The sequence below is a fragment of the Oryctolagus cuniculus genome, chromosome 8 (assembly GCF_051225735.1).
Source record: "Oryctolagus cuniculus isolate XC-2025 breed Fujian yellow rabbit chromosome 8, ASM5122573v1, whole genome shotgun sequence".
Taxonomy (NCBI): domain Eukaryota; kingdom Metazoa; phylum Chordata; class Mammalia; order Lagomorpha; family Leporidae; genus Oryctolagus; species Oryctolagus cuniculus.
Window position 1 is genome coordinate 39,480,083 of NC_142874.1, and position 18,394 is coordinate 39,498,476.

Here is an 18,394-nt window from a genome sequence, read left to right on the forward strand (position 1 = left end):
AGGGGTTGGCGTGAGCAGGGCGCTGGAACCAGGAGTGAACCCTGCTGCTTCAGTGTGGACCAAAGCCCTGCCCCGTCTGTCCGTTGTTGAGTTGGTAGTTTATGAAAATGCCCATGTTACTTGAATTTTTCCAGAAATGAAGCCTTTTAAGCATTAAATGTATTCTCATTTTTGTCTGAATGCTTTTTGTATCTGTACATTTGATATGAACTCGGACTACCCGTCATCTAAGAGTTTCGTAAATGTTTGCAACTGTAGAATTGTGCGAGACTTCTCATGATTTGGTTTCATTAATTGTTTAAATTCTAGTACAGGCCGGTGCTGTGGCTCACTAGGCTAATCCTCTGCCTGCGGCACCAGCACCCCGGCTTCTAGTCCTGGTTGGGGCACCGGTTCTGTCCTGGTTGCTCCTCTTCCAGTCCAGCTCTCTGCTGTGGCCCGGGAAGGCAGTGGAGGATGGCCCAAGTGCTTGGGCCCTGCACCCGCATGGGAGACTAGGAGGAAGCACCTGGCTCCTGGCTTCGGATCGGTGCAGGGCGCTGGCTGTAGTGGCCATTTGGGGAGTGAACCAATGGAAAAGGAAGACCTTTCTCTCTGTCTCTCTGTTTTCTAACTCTGCCTGTCAAAAAAAAAAAAAAAAAAATCTAGTATAAATTCATGTAAAAGGGAATAAAATGATAAGTTATGCATTGAAACTTGTTAAGTGTATCATCTTAAGTCAGCATCCGAATTTTAAAACTGCAACAATACTTAACCTTTTTTCTTTTCTTTCTCTTTAGCTTCTCTGACAAACTACTTGGTGGGAAAGGCTTACATTTTCAGCCGTCAGTTCTAGATTTTGGAATACAGTAAGTATCTTTTCATTATAATTAAAGTCAAGCCAATTTGTATAATTTGCTTTCTGGTTGTCTTTTATGCATGTACAATGTGAAATTCCAGTATGTGAATAAATACGAAGAGATATTTATCCTGGGGCTTGTGAAAAGGAATATTTTCATGAAAAGGTTTTAACCCTTTCTTTTAATTTTTGTTGAAATAGGCCGTACACTGGCTAATAAGAAGTCACTGTGAAATCTTTGTTTCTATACAAATAGCTGGAGAAGAAGTCAGGCTATTATTATAATGAAAAACTCCAGAGGTTGATGGGCTCCGAATCCTTCTGAGCATGCTCATTTACTCACTGCGTCTCTAACTTCCTGCTGTGCCTCCTGGGCACAGTTCCTCTGATTGAGGCTTCCGCAGCCCAGGCTAAGTGGGGGAGACGTTGCAGAACTGTGCTGAGTGAGAGCTGGCTAGCGTGAGAACCCTGGAGTGAAGGGGCCGGGGCTCTGTGGCTTGATTTGGGGGCTGCCGTGGAGGCCTGGAGAAACCAGAAGGGGGCGGGAAGAGGAGGTGAGCTGGCGACTCCGGCTGTCTGTGCTGGGTTCACCCTGAAAGTGGTAAGCTTCTGCTGTGCAGCATGGAGCAGCGTGGCGAAGACGCGGCTTCATGTTGAGCTTGGGTGGGGTGGGGTGGGGTGGGGGGGGGTGGCTGGTAGCAGGGGGCTTGAGGGCTCAGAGCCTGCATGTGTGAGCTCAGTTTCGCCAAGATTTTTTTTTTTGGGGTTACAGGCAGTTCTGTGAGTGGGTCTCGGACTCCCTCTGCATTACCTTCTTTCCCAAGCCTTTTGCAGGGAAGGGAGAAGACCCTGACATTTCAGGGTGGCTTGTTGAGCTTTTTACAGGACCTGGCAGGATTCCGGGGCTCAGTCGCTTACCTTTGTCAGCCTTTTTTGTTTGTTTGTTTGTTTTTTCACGTGTTGACTCTCAGGTGAAGATTTTCTTTGAGCTGACCTTGTGATGATGTACGTGTCTCAGTTTGATCATATGAATGAGCTGACTATTTGATAGCTCACTCTGAGAGAGTATTTTGCTTTAGTGAAAAGTGTTGATTGTAGAAAGAAATTTTAGTGCAGGACTCTTTAAAAAGCATATCTGTTACAGATTGGTAGATATAAGAAATGGACGGTAGGAAGCACAGCTAAGCTAGGAAAACAGCTGATGTGTTTTTCTGGGTTCCATAAACTCCTGTCGTCAGTGTGCTGGGTGTATGTCTATGTCAGGGACGTGTGTTAACTAGTCCTGCGCATTAATTGCTGATAGCTACCACACCGGGTGACAGTGTGTTTGTGTCTTTGACGGGAAACAGTTGCTGACTTCTAGACTAGAATCGCCTTTGTATGGTTCCATTAACAGTTACGTAGTAGTTCATAGTTCTCAAAGTGGAATTGCATCTCGGCATTGGAGTTTTCTCCCCATGCCTGGGAGAACAGTGGAGGCAGGCCTGGGTCGAGGGTGTGTATCAGCTTGAGATAGATACCTCTGTATTGCTGCACGTGCAGACGGATCATGTATTTGTTGCCGAGAAATAATACAGTTTGCCCAAGATGGTTTCATTAAAAGTAGAGGAATCAATCTGGTTTCTAACCCAGTGCTCACCACGTAGTTTGTTTGTTTGTTTAAAGATTTATTTTTCTATTTGAAAGGCAGGGTTACAGAAGGGATGGAGGAGAGAGAGAAGAAAAGAGAGATCTTCAGGGCCAGGCTGAAGCCAGGAGCGTGAACTCCATGAGGGTCTCCCACACGGGTGCAGGAGCCCAGGAACTTGGGCCCTCTACTGCTGCTTTTCCAGCTGCATTAGCAGGGAGCTGGGTCGGAAGTGGAGCAGCCGGGACACAAACCGGTGCCCAATCGGGATGCTGGCGTAAGCTGCCAAGTCACAGTGCCGGCCCCCCCATGCAGGTTTTATTTGTGAGATCTAGGATGTGGTTGTGGGAGTCAGTTACTCTGCTGGAGTTTAAAAAAAGTCTCAGAGCAACATTTAGTCTCAGCTAGAACACATTTAAAGTTAGGGTTCACCTTAGTTCTAGCAAGTGTATCTTAGCCAGAGGGCTCGTTGATTTCCTCACTGCTCTTGTCCTGGCTTTGGCTCTTCTTTATTTTGACATTGACCTTGGGCACACCGCATTCCATTTCATTCTCTGATTTCCCTCTTGGAGGCAAAATCAGGATCATGTTACTCAGTTGCTTTCTGCCTACTTCTTAGCACTAACTTTTTTTTTAAAAAAAGAATTTTATTATTTTTTTAAGATTTATTTTTTTATTTAAAAGGCAGAGTTACAGAGAGAGGCAGAGAGAGGAGAGATCTTCCATCTGCTGGTTTACTCCTCAGGTAGCCTTAATGGCCCTAGCTGGGCCTATCCGAAGCCAGGAGCCTGGAGTTTCTTCTGGGTTTCCCACATGGGTGTAGGGGCCCAAAGACGTGGACCATCCTCCACTGCTTTCCCAGGTGCATTAGCAGAAGCTGGGTAGGGAGTGGAGCAGCCAGGACTTGGAACCGGCGCCCATATGGGGTGCCGGCACTGCAGGCGGCGGCTTTACCCGCTATGCCACAGCGTTGGCCCCAATCTTAGTGCTGATTTTAAGGGTTGATATTCTGCTTGTCCCATGATTAAAAGCACTCATCATCCATAAGGTGTTTTAATAATTCAGTTTTGGTATCCTTGTAATGCTTTTCAAAATAGAAATTTAAAAACGTGGAATGAAGATGGCAGAGTGGCAGGCAGGTTGCAGCCAGCGGTCTCTGGTTTGCTTGGGTTCCGGGTGGATGCAGGCCGTGGACTCGCAAATGCTGCTTTCATTCCTCCCTCCCTCCCTCCCTCCCTCCCTCTCTCCCTCTCTCCCTCTCTCCCTCTCTCCCTCCCTTCCTCCTGCCTCCCTGCCTCCCTGCCTCCCTGCCTCCCTGCCTCCCTGCCTCCCTCTGTCTCTCCCTTCCTTTTACCAGAGAGGCAGAAACACAGAAAGAGGGTGTGACAGAGAGGTCTTCCACCTGCCGGTTCACTCCATAAATGGCCGCAACGGCTGGAGCCAGGCCCACCCTAAGCCAGGAACCAGGAGTCAACCCCTGGGCCCCGATGTGGGTGCAGAGGCCCAAGCACCCTGTCTATCCTCCACTGCTTTCCCAGGCCATAGCAGGGAGCTGGATTGGAAGAGGAGCAGCCAGGACGGGAACCAGTGCCACATGGGATGCTGGAGCCAAGCCACAGGCAGAGGCCCAACCACCTCACCAGAGTGCCTCTGGCTCCATGCAGTCTGCATTTCTAATGTGCTTCTGCGGGAGAATGTGTTCTTGGAAGCCAGAAATCTCCTATTTCAGTTACTTGCATAGTATGCCAGGTGGTGGGGATTAGATAGTAGTAGTTACTATTAGTAGTAGTAGCTGATTGACACGAATTATCTACTCCAAACCTGAGACCAGGGACGTCCTTATGAGGGGACTTCAGAAAGTGTGTGGATAACGGAATTAAAGAGAAGTTTAAATTGGTGCAAAGAGTTTTGAAATCTCTGCGTAGTTTTCTCATAATAAAACATTTTCCGCGAGCTTTTGGAAGACCCTGTGTAGGATCTGACTTAATTGCAAGCAGACAGACATGTAGGAGTCCAGTGCTCTGAAAGTGGGCTTTCTAAGGGGACCCTTTCTGTTTGAAGAATTGTGTATGTAAGAACCCTAACAAGGCGCCGGCACTGTGGGACAGCAGACTGCAGAAGCCATCCCATATGAGCACCACTGCACACTTTCAGTAAAGCTTCTAGGAAAGCAGGGGAGGTGGCCCGAGCACTAGGGTCCCAGCTACCCACAGGGGAGACCCAGGTGAGCTCCTGGCTCCTGACTTTGGCTTGGTCTAGCCCTGGCTGTTGCAACAACCATTTGGGGAGTGAACCAGCAGATGAAAGAGCTTTCTCTCCCTCTCCCTGTCTCTAACTCTGCCTTTCAAAGAAATAAATACATCCTTAAAGAAAAAAAGAGCACTAAATGAAAATGAGCTTTAATCACACTGATGTGTATTTTATTTGTAACTGGATGGAAAGGACATTATGTTTTGCCTGTTGACTCTGTCCAGGCTCTCATCTACACTAGTGATTAAAAGGAGGAGTCCAAGCTAGAAGGAAAATCCCAAGAATTTGAGGATGATGGTAGAGTATTTTGGAAATCCCATTGTATGTAAGAGAAGCAGCATACATTTCATTTTTCCTAAAGTGCACGTTTTTACTGACAGAGAAATTGGGATAAAACCAGAGATATAAAAGCATAATTGAGGGGCTGGCGCTGTGGCAGAGTGGGTTAAACCTCCATCTGCAGCATCCCATAAGGGCACCAGTTCAAGTCCTGGCTGCTCCACTTCTGATCCAGCTCCCTGGAAAGCAGCAGAGCATGGCTCAAGTGCTTGGGTCCCTGCACCCATGTGGGAGACCTGGAAGAAGCCCCTGGCTTCAGCCTGGCCCAGCCCTAACCATTTGGAGAGTGAACCAGCGAATGGAAAAATCTGTCTTTTGCGTGCTTTCTCTTTCTCTTGCTCTCTCTCTCTCTGTATTTCTTTCAAACAGAGAAATCATTTACATAAAAAGCATAATGAATATGAGTTTCTGGCTTAAATTAGAAAGCTGGTTTTGGGCCACGCTGTTGAGAACTGTGTCTGTGCATGTCTGCAGTGACAGCACTAGAGAGAAGGGTTTGCAGTGCTCTGTCCACCGCAGCAGAGTTCCCCTGGGTGTGGGCGATGAGGATCTGGTGAATTGATTGAAGCAGCATTGTCGGTGGCAGTGGCAGCCGGGCCGGCAGAGAGCGTCTCCTTAGCCCTGCAGTTCCTGCTTGGTGATGCACGGAGCCCGCCCTCAGGGGGCCTGCTCGCTCTCAGCAGGGATTCTCAGCTTCCTGGAAAGTGTTGAAATGATGCATAAAAACTTTGTGTCCTTGCGTGTTTGCGGAGGGAGGCGCCAAAGCCTCCATCAGAGTTTCCTGAAAGGCTCACAGTTTAAATGGGTGAGAACCAATGCCACAAGGCGCTTGCAAGGTTTTCATTTCTCTCAGATTTAGCAATAATGAGTAAGTTTTCCGTTCAGAAAACTTCATAAAATAAAGGCTTTTTGTGAGTTGAAAACCGCTCCCCCAAAAAACCTCTCTAAATTTATTACTCAGAAGGCAAACCCTGAGAAAATCGAGTTCTTCTCTGAGAACAGGGTCTCACCTCCACACACTTCCCCGTCAGTCAGAGAGGTCCCGCCCGGGCAGAGGAGGCCAGTGGGTGCCAGCATGGGTGTTTTGCAAGCGTGTCAGGGCCTGGAGGGGCTGAAATCTAACAGAAGCAGTGAGTACTGGTGTGGGTTGGCATAGTCTTTTAGAGAAAGCTGCCTTTTGATTGTGATTTTTGCCTGTTTTTTTTTTTTTTTTTTTTTTTTTTTTTTTTTTTTTTTTTTGACAGGCAGAGTGGACAGTGAGAGAGAGAGACAGAGAGAGAAAGGTCTTCCTTTTTGCCGTTGGTTCACCCTCCAATGGCCGCCGCTGCAGCCGGCGCACCGCGCTGATCCTGGCAGGAGCCAGGAGCCAGGTGCTTTTCCTGGTCTCCCATGGGGTGCAGGGCCCAAGCACCTGGGCCATCCTCCACTGCACTCCCTGGCCATAGCAGAGAGCTGGCCTGGAAGAGGGGCGACCGGGACAGAATCCGGCGCCCCAACCGGGACTAGAACCCGGTGTGCCGGCGCCGCAAGGTGGAGGATTAGCCTATTGAGCCACGGCGCCGGCTCGATTTTTGCCTGTTGTATATTAAATGTTTTATTACCAATGGGATTTGAGTGTTGTTTTTATGAACATCAGCAGCTTTCTGGGTTTTATTATGTATTTATTTATTTTTAAAAGATTTAAAAGAGACAGAAGGGTTTTCCATCTGCTGGTTCACACCCTAAATGGCTGTAATGACCGGAGCTGTGCCGATCCAAAGCCAGGAGCCAGGAGCTTCTTCTGGGTCTCTCACGTGGGTACAGGGGCTTCCCTGCAGCCATCTTCCACTGCTTTAGGCATAACAGAGAGCTGGATGGGAAGTGGTGCAGCTGGGACTGAAATGGGTACCCATAGGGGATGCTGGTGCTACAGGCTTGGGGCTTTAACCTGTTGTGCCACAAGGTTGGCCCCTCATTATTATTATTATTTATTTCTTTGTTTATTTATTGCTTTCTGTATTTTAAAAGCATGCATGCACGTGTATAAATCCACATAAAAAGTACGAGCAGTCTTCAAAAATTTCATGGAAAATGCCTGTCATGAAATGCATGCATTTCATTTTTTTTTGCACCAAAATTTTTACTTACTAAAAAATAAACATTTTAAAATTCCATTTTCCCGTGAACATTTGAAAAATGTTTGTCTTATTTATTTTGAAAGGCAGAGACACAGAAAAATACAGACAGAGCTTCCATCTACTGGTTCACTCCCCAGATGGCTGCAACAGCCAGGGCTGCACCTGACCACAGCTAGGAAGCCAGGAACTCAATCCAGGCCTCCAACAAGGGTGACAGGGACCCTACCAGCTGAGCTGGCACTCACTGCCTCTGCAGGGTATAATTAGCCAGAAGCTGGAATAGGGAGCGCCACCAGCACTCAGACCCAGGTTCTGTGTCCCATACGGGATGCAGGCATCTTAACACCTGCCCCTGAACTTGCCTCTGGATTCCAGTTTCCCCGTGAGCTTCTCGAGGTCGCTGTTGTAGGGGTGTGTGTGTAGTAACGGCTGGAGCCGCCCACCGTGTGCCTGTTCTCTCCGACCCGGCCAGGTTCCTGGGACTTCCCGCAGCGAAGATTCTGCACGCCTACAACCCCAGTCGGCACAGCGAGGTCGTGGTGACTTCGGTGTTCACGGCTGCCCGGCATTTCCACGTGCCTCCTGTCCACTGCAGGGTGAGTGTGGAGCCCTGGAGACCGCGCTGCGGCGGCCGCCAGCCCCTCCCGCGTGCTGCTCCTGCCTCCCCTTTCTCCTGCTACCTGAGCCTTACCCTGTGTTCGCTTCAGCACTTATTTTTTTCACTTGCTTGTTTTCATAGTTTTGGGTGACTCCTGCTGTCTGCATGGGGGACAACACGCGTGGGGTAGTAAAACACGCATATTGATATGACTTGATTGTGGTTAAAGAAAACTTGCATGTTTGTTCATTGAAGTTGCTACAAATCCTGAAGCGTTTCGTCCCTAATGCAAGTGTGCAGTCGTGACTACGCTACCTCTCTGCAGAGAAACTTGGGACCCCTTTCTCAATGTAGAAGTAAAAGGCAGTGAAGCCAGCTTGCTCCATAATGCAGAGCTCATACCCGAGTTTTCTAGTGCTTTAGATTTCTGACAGTGGTATTTAATTTTATTCATGAATTTATGTTTATTTTTTTTAGAAGATTTGTTTACTTGAAGACAGTGTTAGGGAGAGAGACAGGGAAACATACACAGAGATTGCATCTGCTGGTTCACTCTCCAAATAGCCCCATGGCCAGGGCTAGACCAGGCCAAAGCCAGGAGCCAGGAACTCCCTCTGGGTCTCCCACGTGGGTGGCAGGGGCCCGAGCATATGTGTCATCCTCTGCTGCTTTACAGGCACATTAGCAGGGAGCTGGATCAGAAATGGGGCAGCCAAACTGACACTCAAGGGATGCTGGCATTGCAAGCTGTGGCTCACTATTCTGTGCCACAATGTCGACCCCTTAACTTTTTTTTTTTATTTTTTTAACAGGCAGAGTGGACAGTGAGAGAGAGAGACAGAGAGAAAGGTCTTCCTTTGCCGTTGGTTCACCCTCCAATGGCCGCCGCGGCCGGCGCGCTGTGGTTGGCGCACCGCGCTGATCCGATGGCAGGAGCCAGGAGCCAGGAGCCAGGTGCTTTTCCTGGTCTCCCATGGGGTGCAGGGCCCAAGCACCTGGGCCATCCTCCACTGCACTCCCTGGCCACAGCAGAGAGCTGGCCTGGAAGAGGGGCAACCGGGACAGAATCCGGCGCCCCAACCGGGACTAGAACCTGGTGTGCTGGCTCCGCTAGGTGGAGGATTAGCCTAGTGAGCCACGGCGCCGGCCGACCCCTTAACATTTAAAGATCCTAATTGCTGGGGACCGGTGTTGTGGCATGGTGGGTAAAGCTGCTGCCTGCATCTCATGTGGGAGCAAGTTCCTGTCCCAGCTGCACCACTTTTGATCCAGCTCCCTGCTAACATGCCTGAGAAAAGCAGCAGAAAATGGCCCAAGTACTTGGGACCCTTACCCACATGGGAGACCAGGAAGAAGCTCCTGGCTCCTGGCCATTGTGGCCATCTGGGGAGTGAACCAGCCTATGGAATATCTTCGTCTTTCCCTTTCTCTCTGTAGCTCTGACTTTCAAATAAATAAATAATAAAATCTTTGAACAACAACAACAACAAAAAAAGATCCCAGTTCCTGGTGGGTTTTTATCTTGCTTGCTCTGCCTGCTTGATACTAATTAGGAGCTTTAAAAATACTGAGGTGAAGGAATTGTGCAGGGAAGCCCAGTATTTAGCTGGTGGCAGCCTGTGCAGACAGCGGTCCCTGACGGCTGTGGCACAGCCACGTGTCTGTGTTACCGTGCTAGAGCACATGGGTGTGGGAGACCGGGGAGAGGACTCTGGACCTGAGTCGCAAGTGACAGGACTTGTCTTGCCAGGTGTCGCCCGTGACCTACCGGATTGTCCGCTTTGGATTCTCCGGGATCCTAATGCTGAGGAGTCAAAGGATCCAGTCTGGGAAAGGCGCTTTATCACAGCGAGCCTTTCCAAGTGACTAATCAGCTCCCTTTCTTTCAGGTGATCCCAGCAATGGGGAAAACTTCCTTCCGGATTATTTTCTTACCCACCGAGGAAGGAAGCATCGAGAGCTCCTTATTTATTAATACCTCCTCCTATGGACTCCTTTCCTATCACGTAAGTGTCTTCTCCCTTTCTGCCACGTGGTTTGCTTGCTGACTTCACAAAGGGGTTTGGGTGTTTTAGAAAAAGAGACATGGGAATTTCGCCACCTGGCTTAAAAACAGGAGGGGGATTTCAAACGGCCTGCAGAAATGGAATTGGGAGGTAGTGTGAATCTGCCATGAAGGTTTCCAGGCTGCCTTGGGTGAGGCCGCTAGTGGCGTTAGATAGTTCAGCGCTCACCCCTGCGAGCCGCCCGTCTTCAGTACAAACTGCAGACCTGTGACCCCACCGCAGGCCTCTGTGCCAGCACCGAGAAATCTGTCCTACCAGTCTGCTAGAACTAGCACAACAGGCTCTCCGCGGTCTGCTAGAACTAGCCAGCAGGTTCTCCAAACGCACGGCCCACACCTCCCACCCAGCCCTGCAGGGGGCGCTGTGGGCCACCCCAGCGACTCTGCCCACCCCCTCCTCATCTTCCCTGCCTTGTGGTTTTTGTAGACCGAGGTGGATGAAAAGAGTCTTGCAGGCCGTGGTGCTGCGTATGGGTTCCCTCTGGAGCGGTGTTTCGGCATTAGCAGCAAACGCACGACTCCCACGGAGGAGTAACTCTGTCTCTTCCTGCAGGTATCTGGAATCGGCGCTCGCAGAATCTCCCCAGAGGGCGCCGCCCGGCAGCCAGCGAATGCCTACTTCCTGCTTCCGCAGGTGCAGAGCATTCAGCTCTCGCAAACGCAGGTCACTGAACTGGATTTACTGTGGGTGCTGTGAGCAAACATTGAGCCCTCTCCATTTCTTTACCTTTTGCAGAGTCTCTACAATGCTTTTTACACGTTTAGAATGGGGATGTTACTGTTCTCTGCTTTTTTAAAAAAAATTCTAATGCTTCTGTGTGTGTGTGAAGAGAGAAAGAGACACAATATGGGTGGTAAAGTGTCAGTGGAATGCACACACTTCTTTTGAAAAACTTAAAAGTTTTTTTTTTTTTTTTTTTTAATTTGAGAAACAGGGGAGAGAGCAGTCCCGTTCCCTGGGTCTCTCCCTAAATGCCTGTGAGCCAGGGACTCTAACTTACACCCAGGTCTGTAACTCACACCCAGGTCTCCCACGTGGGAGGCACAAACCCATATCACTTGAGCCGTCACTGTTGCATCCCAGGGTCTGCATTAGCAGAAAGCTGGAGTCCAGAGCTGGGGCCAGGAGTCGAAGCCAGGCGCTCCGGCGTGGGATGTGGGTGTCTCTGCCGCTCCCCAAGCACCTGTGTGCACGCCGCCGTCTGTAATGGCGACCCAGTCCAGTGTGTGGAAATTCCATCGCTGGTGGAATCCTGTTGTTGTCATCTGCAATGCTCCCAGGTTGTCTTTCGGCCCCGGCGCTGTTTCGTAACTGTCTTTATTCCCCTCTGTTTCCTCTGGGTGTGTTTGGAGAGAGCAGGTTCTGTACCGTAGGCCTGGGAGTCGTTTCCTGGAGCTTGTTAAACCCTGCTGGGTGCTGTCGGGAAGACACCACCAGCACGGTCCGCTGACTGCACGGATGTCTCAGGGTCTTCTCCCTCTCCTTGCTGTTATTCCTGCCAGTGTGGCCTGGCCAGTGTGTTTTAGTAGATGCGCATTGGGCACCTCAGTAAAAGCGTGTATGGTTGGCTCCTTCTCCCCTCGGTGACCTGTAGTTCCTTCTCACTCCTAGAATTGGGAAAACTCTTGAACCATTATACTGTGAACCTCACCTGCCCCTTCTCCCTGATTGGTAAATAAAGAAAACTGTTAAGAATTTGTAATCAGTAATGTTAGTTGCCAGCACTTTGAGTCATTTGACAGTTTTGTGGAGCCTCTGCTGTGGGCCAGGCCTTGGTCTAGAATTCCAGGAGGGGAGACAAATAAAATTAGCTTACTGATGATGTACTGCCTGAGAAGGTTGTCACCGAGCACATCATTCTTAGAGTTTTTTTTTTTTTTTAATATTTATTTATTTATTTGAAAATCAAAGTTAGAGTGAGGGAGAGACAGAGAGATCTTCCATCCGTTAGTTCACTCCCCAGATAGCTACAAAGGCCAGGCCAAAACCAGAAACTGGAAGCCAGGAACTTCTTCTGGGTCTCCCACGTGAGTGGCAGGGGCCCGGGCACTTGGGTCATCCTCTGCTGCTTTCCCAGGCCATTAGTAGGAAACAGTATCGGAAGTGGAGCAGCTAGGATGTGAATGGCTGCCCAAGGATTTTTAATATTATTTTCATTTTTAAAAATTTGATTACTTAAGATTTCCTCTAATTTACAAGTTTAGATATGGTGTAAATCTTAAAACCAGTGTGGGTGTACTGAAATGTTTCTTAAATGTATTTTTAAAATGCTATTTATTATTTATTTATTTATTTATTGACAGGCAGAGTGGACAGTGAGAGAGACAGAGAGACAGAGACAGAGAGAAAGAGAGAAAGGTCTTCCTTTACTGTTGGTTCACCCTCTATTGGCTGCTGTGGCTGGTGCGCTGTGGCCGGCACACTGCTGATCCGATGGCAGGAGCCAGGTGCTTCTTCTGGTCTCCCATGGGGTGCAGGGCCCAAGCACTTGGGCCATCCTCCACTGCACTCCCTGGCCACAGCAGAGAGCTGGCCTGGAAGAGGGGCAATCAGGACAGAATCCGGCGCCCTGACCGGGACTAGAACCCAATGTGCCGGCACCGCAAGCCGGAGGATTAGCCTAGTGAGCTGTGGTGCCGGCCTAAAATTTTATTTATTTGAGAGGTAGAGTGACAGGGAGAGGAAGAAAGAGAGGGAGAGGGACACACACACACACACTTACACACACGGGAAGAGAGCACTCCCCCAACTGCAAGTTCACTCTCCAAATCTCAGCACCAGCTGAGGCTGTGGCTGGCTGAAACCAGGAGCAAGGAACTCAACACAGGTCTCCACGTGGGTGGCAGAGACCCATTACCTGTTGCCTGCCAGGGTGTGCATTAGCAGGAAGCTGGAATCAGGAGTGGAGGCACTGGGACTTGAACCTGATACTCTGATATGGAATGTGGGTATCTCCTGTGGTGACTTCACTGCTTGGCCAAACACCCACCCTGAAACACAGGTGTCTAACTGCTAGACCAAATGTCTGGTGTGATTTATCTTCTAAAGCTGTATTGAGGTACAATTCACAAGGTGTAGAGTCTACTCATTTAAAGTGCACAGTCCTGTGGCTGGTATTGTGGCTTTGTGGGCTAAGCTGCTACCCATGATGCTGGCATTCCATGTGAGCGTCAGTTCGAGTCCCAGCTGCTGCACTTCCTGATCCAGCTCCCTGCTGGTGTACCTTGGAAAGTAGCTGAAGCTGGCCCCAGTACTTGGGCCTCTGCCACCCATAGGGGAGGCGGGAATGGAGTTCTAGGCTGCTGACTTTGACCTGGCCCAGTCTTGGCCATTTGAACCACCAGATGGAAGATCCCCGTTTTTCCCTCTCCATATACTCTGTCTTTCAAATAAATAATTAAATCTTTGTAAGTGCATAATCCAGTGGTTTGTTTGTTTGTTTGTTTTTAATTTATTTATGTGAAAGGCAGAGACACAGAGGGATACAGAGAGAGGGCTCTTCCATCCGCTGTTTCTCTCCCTAAATGGCCGCAATGGCTGGGGCTGGGCCAGGCCAAAACCAGGAACCAGGAGCTTCATCTAGGTCTCCCACGTGGGTGCAGGGTCCCAGGGACTTGGACCATTTTCTGTTGCCCTCCCAGGCACATTAGCAGGGAGCTGGATCAGAAGTGGAGCAGCTGGGATTCGAACCAGTGCCCATATGGGATGCCAACAGTGCAGGTGATGGCTTGACCCTGTATGTCACAGCACTGGCCTCCAATCTGGTGGCTTTTAGTGTGTTCACAGAGTTGGGCAAACATTACCACTATCTAATATTTGAACATTTTTTACTGTCTCTGTCCCTGGCAGCCATGGCCCTCCCCTCTTTCTTGTCTCTCGATTTATCTATCTTAGACATTATATATAACTAAGAGTTGTGTGTGTTTTTGTGATTGACTTCTTTCCCCGAGCCTGTTTTCAGGTTTCATCTATGTCTTCCTTTTTAATGGTACATACTGTCATGTGGACAGACGCCACGTTTTGTTAACTGGAGAACATTTGGGTTGAGTCCTGTTGTTTGGCTGCTGTGACTGATGTTGCTGTGGACGTCTGTGTGTAAGTTTATGTGGATCGTGTTTTCTCTGGATCCTGGGTGTCCACGCAGGGGTGGTTCGGCTGGGTCGCCTGGTTGTCTTGGGCTGAATGGTTTGAAGAAACGTTTCCTGAACTGGTTGCCTGGTTTTACAGCCCCACCAAAAGTAGCATGTGAGGATTCCAGGTCTCCCATGGCTTGCCTGGTACTTGTTGTCGACCATTTTTGTTTCTGATGACCGTCCCTTGAGGAGCATGAAGTCACATCTCCTGTGAGTTTGATTGGCATTTATTTAAAGACCCTCAGCAGGCTGGTGCCGTGGCTCACTAGGCTAATCCTCCACCTTGCGGCGTCGGCACACCGGGTTTTAGTTCCGGTCGGGGCGCTGGATTCTGTCCCGGTTGCCCCTCTTCCAGGCCAGCTCTCTGCTGTGGCCAGGGAGTGCAGTGGAGGATGGCCCAAGTGCTTGGGCCCTGCACCCCATGGGAGACCAGGATAAGTACCTGGCTTCTGCCATCGGATCAGCGCGGTGTGCTGGCCACAGCGCGCCAACCGTGGTGGCCATTGGAGGGTGAACCAGCTGGAAAAAGGAAGACCTTTCTCTCTGTCTCTCTCTCTCTCTCTCACTGTCCACTTTGCCTGTCAAAAAAAAAAAAAGAAAAGAAAAGAAAAGACCCTGAGCATCGTTTCATGAGCTCATTGGCCGTTTGTGTGTCTTCGTGGAGAAGTGTTTGTGTTTAGTATATCCTTGTCCATTTTAAATGGGGTGGGTTTGTCTTTTCATTGTCAGAGAGCTAAGAGTTCTGAATATGAGACCTGTGTCAGGTGCACGGTATGCAGATGTGTTCTCACACTCTGTAGGTGTCTCTTCCTTTTCCTGACGGTGTGCTTTGACCCCTAGAAGGTTCGCAGTTTGGTGTAACCCAGTTCGTCTGTTTTTTTCTTTTGTCACACATGTTTTTAGTATCTTTGGAAAGGGCCTGGGTTTGGGGAGATAGACTCCCAAATTTTCTTTGAAGGATTGTATTGTTGATTTAGTTTTTCTTTTTAAAGATTTATTTATTTATTTGAAAGTTAGAATTACACAGAGAGAGAAGGAGAGGCAGAGAGAGAGAGAGAGAGACAGAGAGACAGAGGGAGAGAGAGAGGTCTTCCATCCACTGGTTCACTCCCCAATGGGCCACAACGTCCAGAGCTATGCTGATCTGGACCCAGGAGCCAGAAGTTTCCTCTGGGTCTTCCCACACGGGTACAGGGGCCCAAGGACTCGGGCCATCCTCCACTGCTTTCCCAGCCATAGCAGAGAGCTGGATCAGAACGGGGTAGCCGGGTCTTGAACCGGCACCCATATGGGATGCTGGCACTGCAGGTGGCAGCTCTACCCGTTATGCCACAGCAGTTTTATAGTTTTAGTTTTATAGTTTATGTTAGATTTGTGACTTATTTTGATGTGAAGTTTTAGTGTGTGATGTGAGTAGGAGTCCATATTCATGATTTTCCACGTAGGTATCCAGTCTCACTTGTTAAAAAGATAACTCTGCCCGTTGAATACTCTCGGTATCCTGTCAGCCCTCTCATCTTTCACTCTGGCTAGCTACTTAGAGTATCTGCTTCATTTTTCATATAAGGATCCATGGGTGCAGTTCAGTCACTTTATAAGGCTGCCTCTGTTGAAAATATCTCTTGGCCGGCACCATGACTCACTTGGCTAATCCTCCACCTGTGGCGCCGGCACCCCGGATTCTAGTCCCAGTTGCTCCTCTTCCAGTCCTGCTCTCTGCTGTGGCCCGGGAGGGCAGTGGAGGATGGCCCAAGTGCTTGGGCCCTGCACCTGCATGGGAGACCAGGAGGAAGTACCTGGCCCCTGACTTCGGATTGGCGCAGTGCTGGCCATAGCAACCATTAGGGGAGTGAACCAACAGAAGGAAAACCTTTCTCTCTGTCTCTTTCTCACTGTCTATAATTCTCTCATTCTCTCTCTCTCTCTCTCATTGTCTAACTCTGCCTGGCAAAAAATTAAAAAAAAAAAAAAAATAGCTCCCACCCTCCATCATTTCAGCCACAAAATGGTTACTGAACCTTTTAAAAAATGTTTTAAATTACGCATTTATTTTGATTTTATTTGAATACAGAGGCGGACAGAGACCTTCCAGTTACTGGTTCACTTCACAGATGTCCACAGCAGCTGGGGCTGGGCCAGGCTGAGGCCATGAACCTGGAGCTCAGTCCAGGTCTCCCAAGTGGGTGGCAGGGACCCAAGTACTTGAGCCGTCACTGCTGCCTCCCGGGGTGCATGTTAGCAAGAAGCTGGGTGCACCTTAGTTACTGTGTTAAATGCCTACTCCTGAATTTTATTTCTGGAATGTTCCTATAAGGGCTGGGGCTGTCAACACGACACAGTGTCCCCACTCTTGTGATATGTTAATACAGAATAAATTTTACAGTTTGTAGATAAAACCTAATTTGGGGTTGATCTTTTGTTAGAAACCAGTATTTAAAAATATGAACTTTTAAGAAAACACTTAAAAGACAATTATTTCAGTTTCTTTCATTTTCACTGTGATTTAGTAAAAGAAATTGTAAAATATTTCTCAAAGCTTAATATACCTAAAAGTAAAACAAAAACCAAAATCTACAAAATTTAAGCTGAAGAAATAATTATGGTATTCCTTACAAACAAACCAACCTGAAAATCCTGGGTATATTATTTCTGCATTTGAACTGTATACCTGTATGTACAAGGGTACTTTTAAAAGTATAATCTTGGCTGGCACTGTGGTGTAGCAGGTAAAGCCCCTGCCTGCAGCGCCAGCATCCCATATGAGCACCGGTTCAAGTCCCGGCTGCTCCTCTTCCGATCCAGCTCTCTGCTATGGCCTGGGAAAGCAGTAGAAGATGGCCCAAGTCTTTGGGTCCTGCACCCAAGTGGGAGACTGGAGGAAGCTCCTGGCTCTTGGCTTCAGATTGGCTAAGCTCTGGCCCTTGTGGCCAACTGGGGAGTGAACCAGCAGATGGAAGTGCTCGTGTGCGCGCGCATGCTTGTTCTCTCTCTCTCTGCCTTTCCTGTCTCTGTATAACTCTGACTTTCAAATAAATAATCTTTATTATGTATAGTTATGTGTATAAAGTTAATTGAAAATAAATCTTGGTAAAAAATCAGAATGAGAATAGGAGAGCGAAGAGGAAGAAGGGTGGGAGTGAAGGAATGAAGGTAGGAAGATCCTAAATTTGTAGATTTGAAATGAATGAAATTTGTGTACCTTAGGCCGGCGCCGTGGCTCACTAGGCTAATCCTCCGCCTGCGGCGCCGGCACACCGGGTTCTAGTCCCGGTCGGGGCGCTGGATTCTGTCCCGGTTGCCCCTCTTCCAGTCCAGCTCTCTGCTGTGGCCCGGGAAGGCAGTGGAGGATGGCCCAAGTGCTTGGGCCCTGCACCCGCATGGGAGACCAGGAGGAAGCATCTGCTCCTGGCTTCGGATCAGTGCGGGGTGCTGGCCACAGCGCGCCGGCTGCAGCAGCCATTGGAGCCAGAAGGTTGGAGGGTGAACCAACGGTAAAGGGAAGACCTTTCTCTCCTTCTGTCTCTCTGTCTGTCTCTCTCTCACTGTCTTAACTCTGCCTGTGAAAAAAAGAAAAAAAAAAAAGAAGGCAACAGAATCTGTCAAGGAGGGAACAGTCCGTATGTCACGGTCAGAGACACCAAGCTGGTGCCTTCTTGGGCTTCCACTGACAACCACTCCTCCAGTTGTGGTCAGCCTTAGCTCCCCTCACTCTGGCTTTTAGAACATTCTAAAATTATTCCACATGGCCCAGCACAAGCCCTGCCTTCAGAGCAGATCAGAGGCAAAACAAAAACAAAAACAAAACAACAACAACAACAAAAAATTTGTATGCCTTAAACAAAAAGCTTCTAGGAAAAAAATTTAATTTTAAAAAAGTTAATGGAAAATTGAACTAAAAGATAAATTTATTTCTGTGCAAAAACAATTGGAAAGCTATGCATAGTTTTTTCCTAAGAAGCATTTTCTGTGAACCTTCTGAAAACCCCTGGAATACACGGATTTAAACATTTTTCTGGCACCAAAATCAACTTAGGTGTGAATTCCATTTTGCCTGAATTTCAGGACGTAGCTCCTGTGTGTTCTCTGTTTTCGCTAAGTGAGTGTAAGTCGGAGGACTTCCTTCCTTGGCAGGGAATGTCTTTATTTTGATTTTCCGGCTGATTGTTTTTACTTTCTGCCTGTAGTTGAGATCCCGCTGTGGAAGAGCCGGGCCGTGGGACAGGTACCGGGGGCGAGGTTGCCTCTTCCCCAGGGTGGTGCTGGGACGCACGTCCCACAGAGAAGAATAAGAAAAGTAAGAACGTCATCAGCTTTTCTCTAATGTGTCTTCTCAGTTCCATGTGAAGAGAGATAACTTTATATTGTGCAGGAATAAAAAGAAATTAAATTGTTTTATTTGTGCAATGGAATCGTTATGGGAAAGGGA

The 18,394-nt window shown here is 48.6% G+C and overlaps 1 protein-coding gene across 7 annotated transcripts in view; it reads left to right on the forward strand.

The window, feature by feature from the left end:
• Positions 1 to 18,394, forward strand: part of TMEM131L (transmembrane 131 like) — a 181,640-nt gene that overhangs the window by 92,105 nt on the left and 71,141 nt on the right. For all 7 annotated transcript variants that reach the window (XM_051819935.3, XM_051819938.3, XM_089302304.1 and 4 more), the window contains 4 exons: positions 780 to 848; positions 7,644 to 7,767; positions 9,659 to 9,775; positions 10,388 to 10,498. In XM_051819935.3, coding sequence (XP_051675895.3) covers positions 780 to 848; positions 7,644 to 7,767; positions 9,659 to 9,775; positions 10,388 to 10,498 — 421 coding nt within the window. The remainder of the gene's footprint in view (positions 1 to 779; positions 849 to 7,643; positions 7,768 to 9,658; positions 9,776 to 10,387; positions 10,499 to 18,394) is intronic.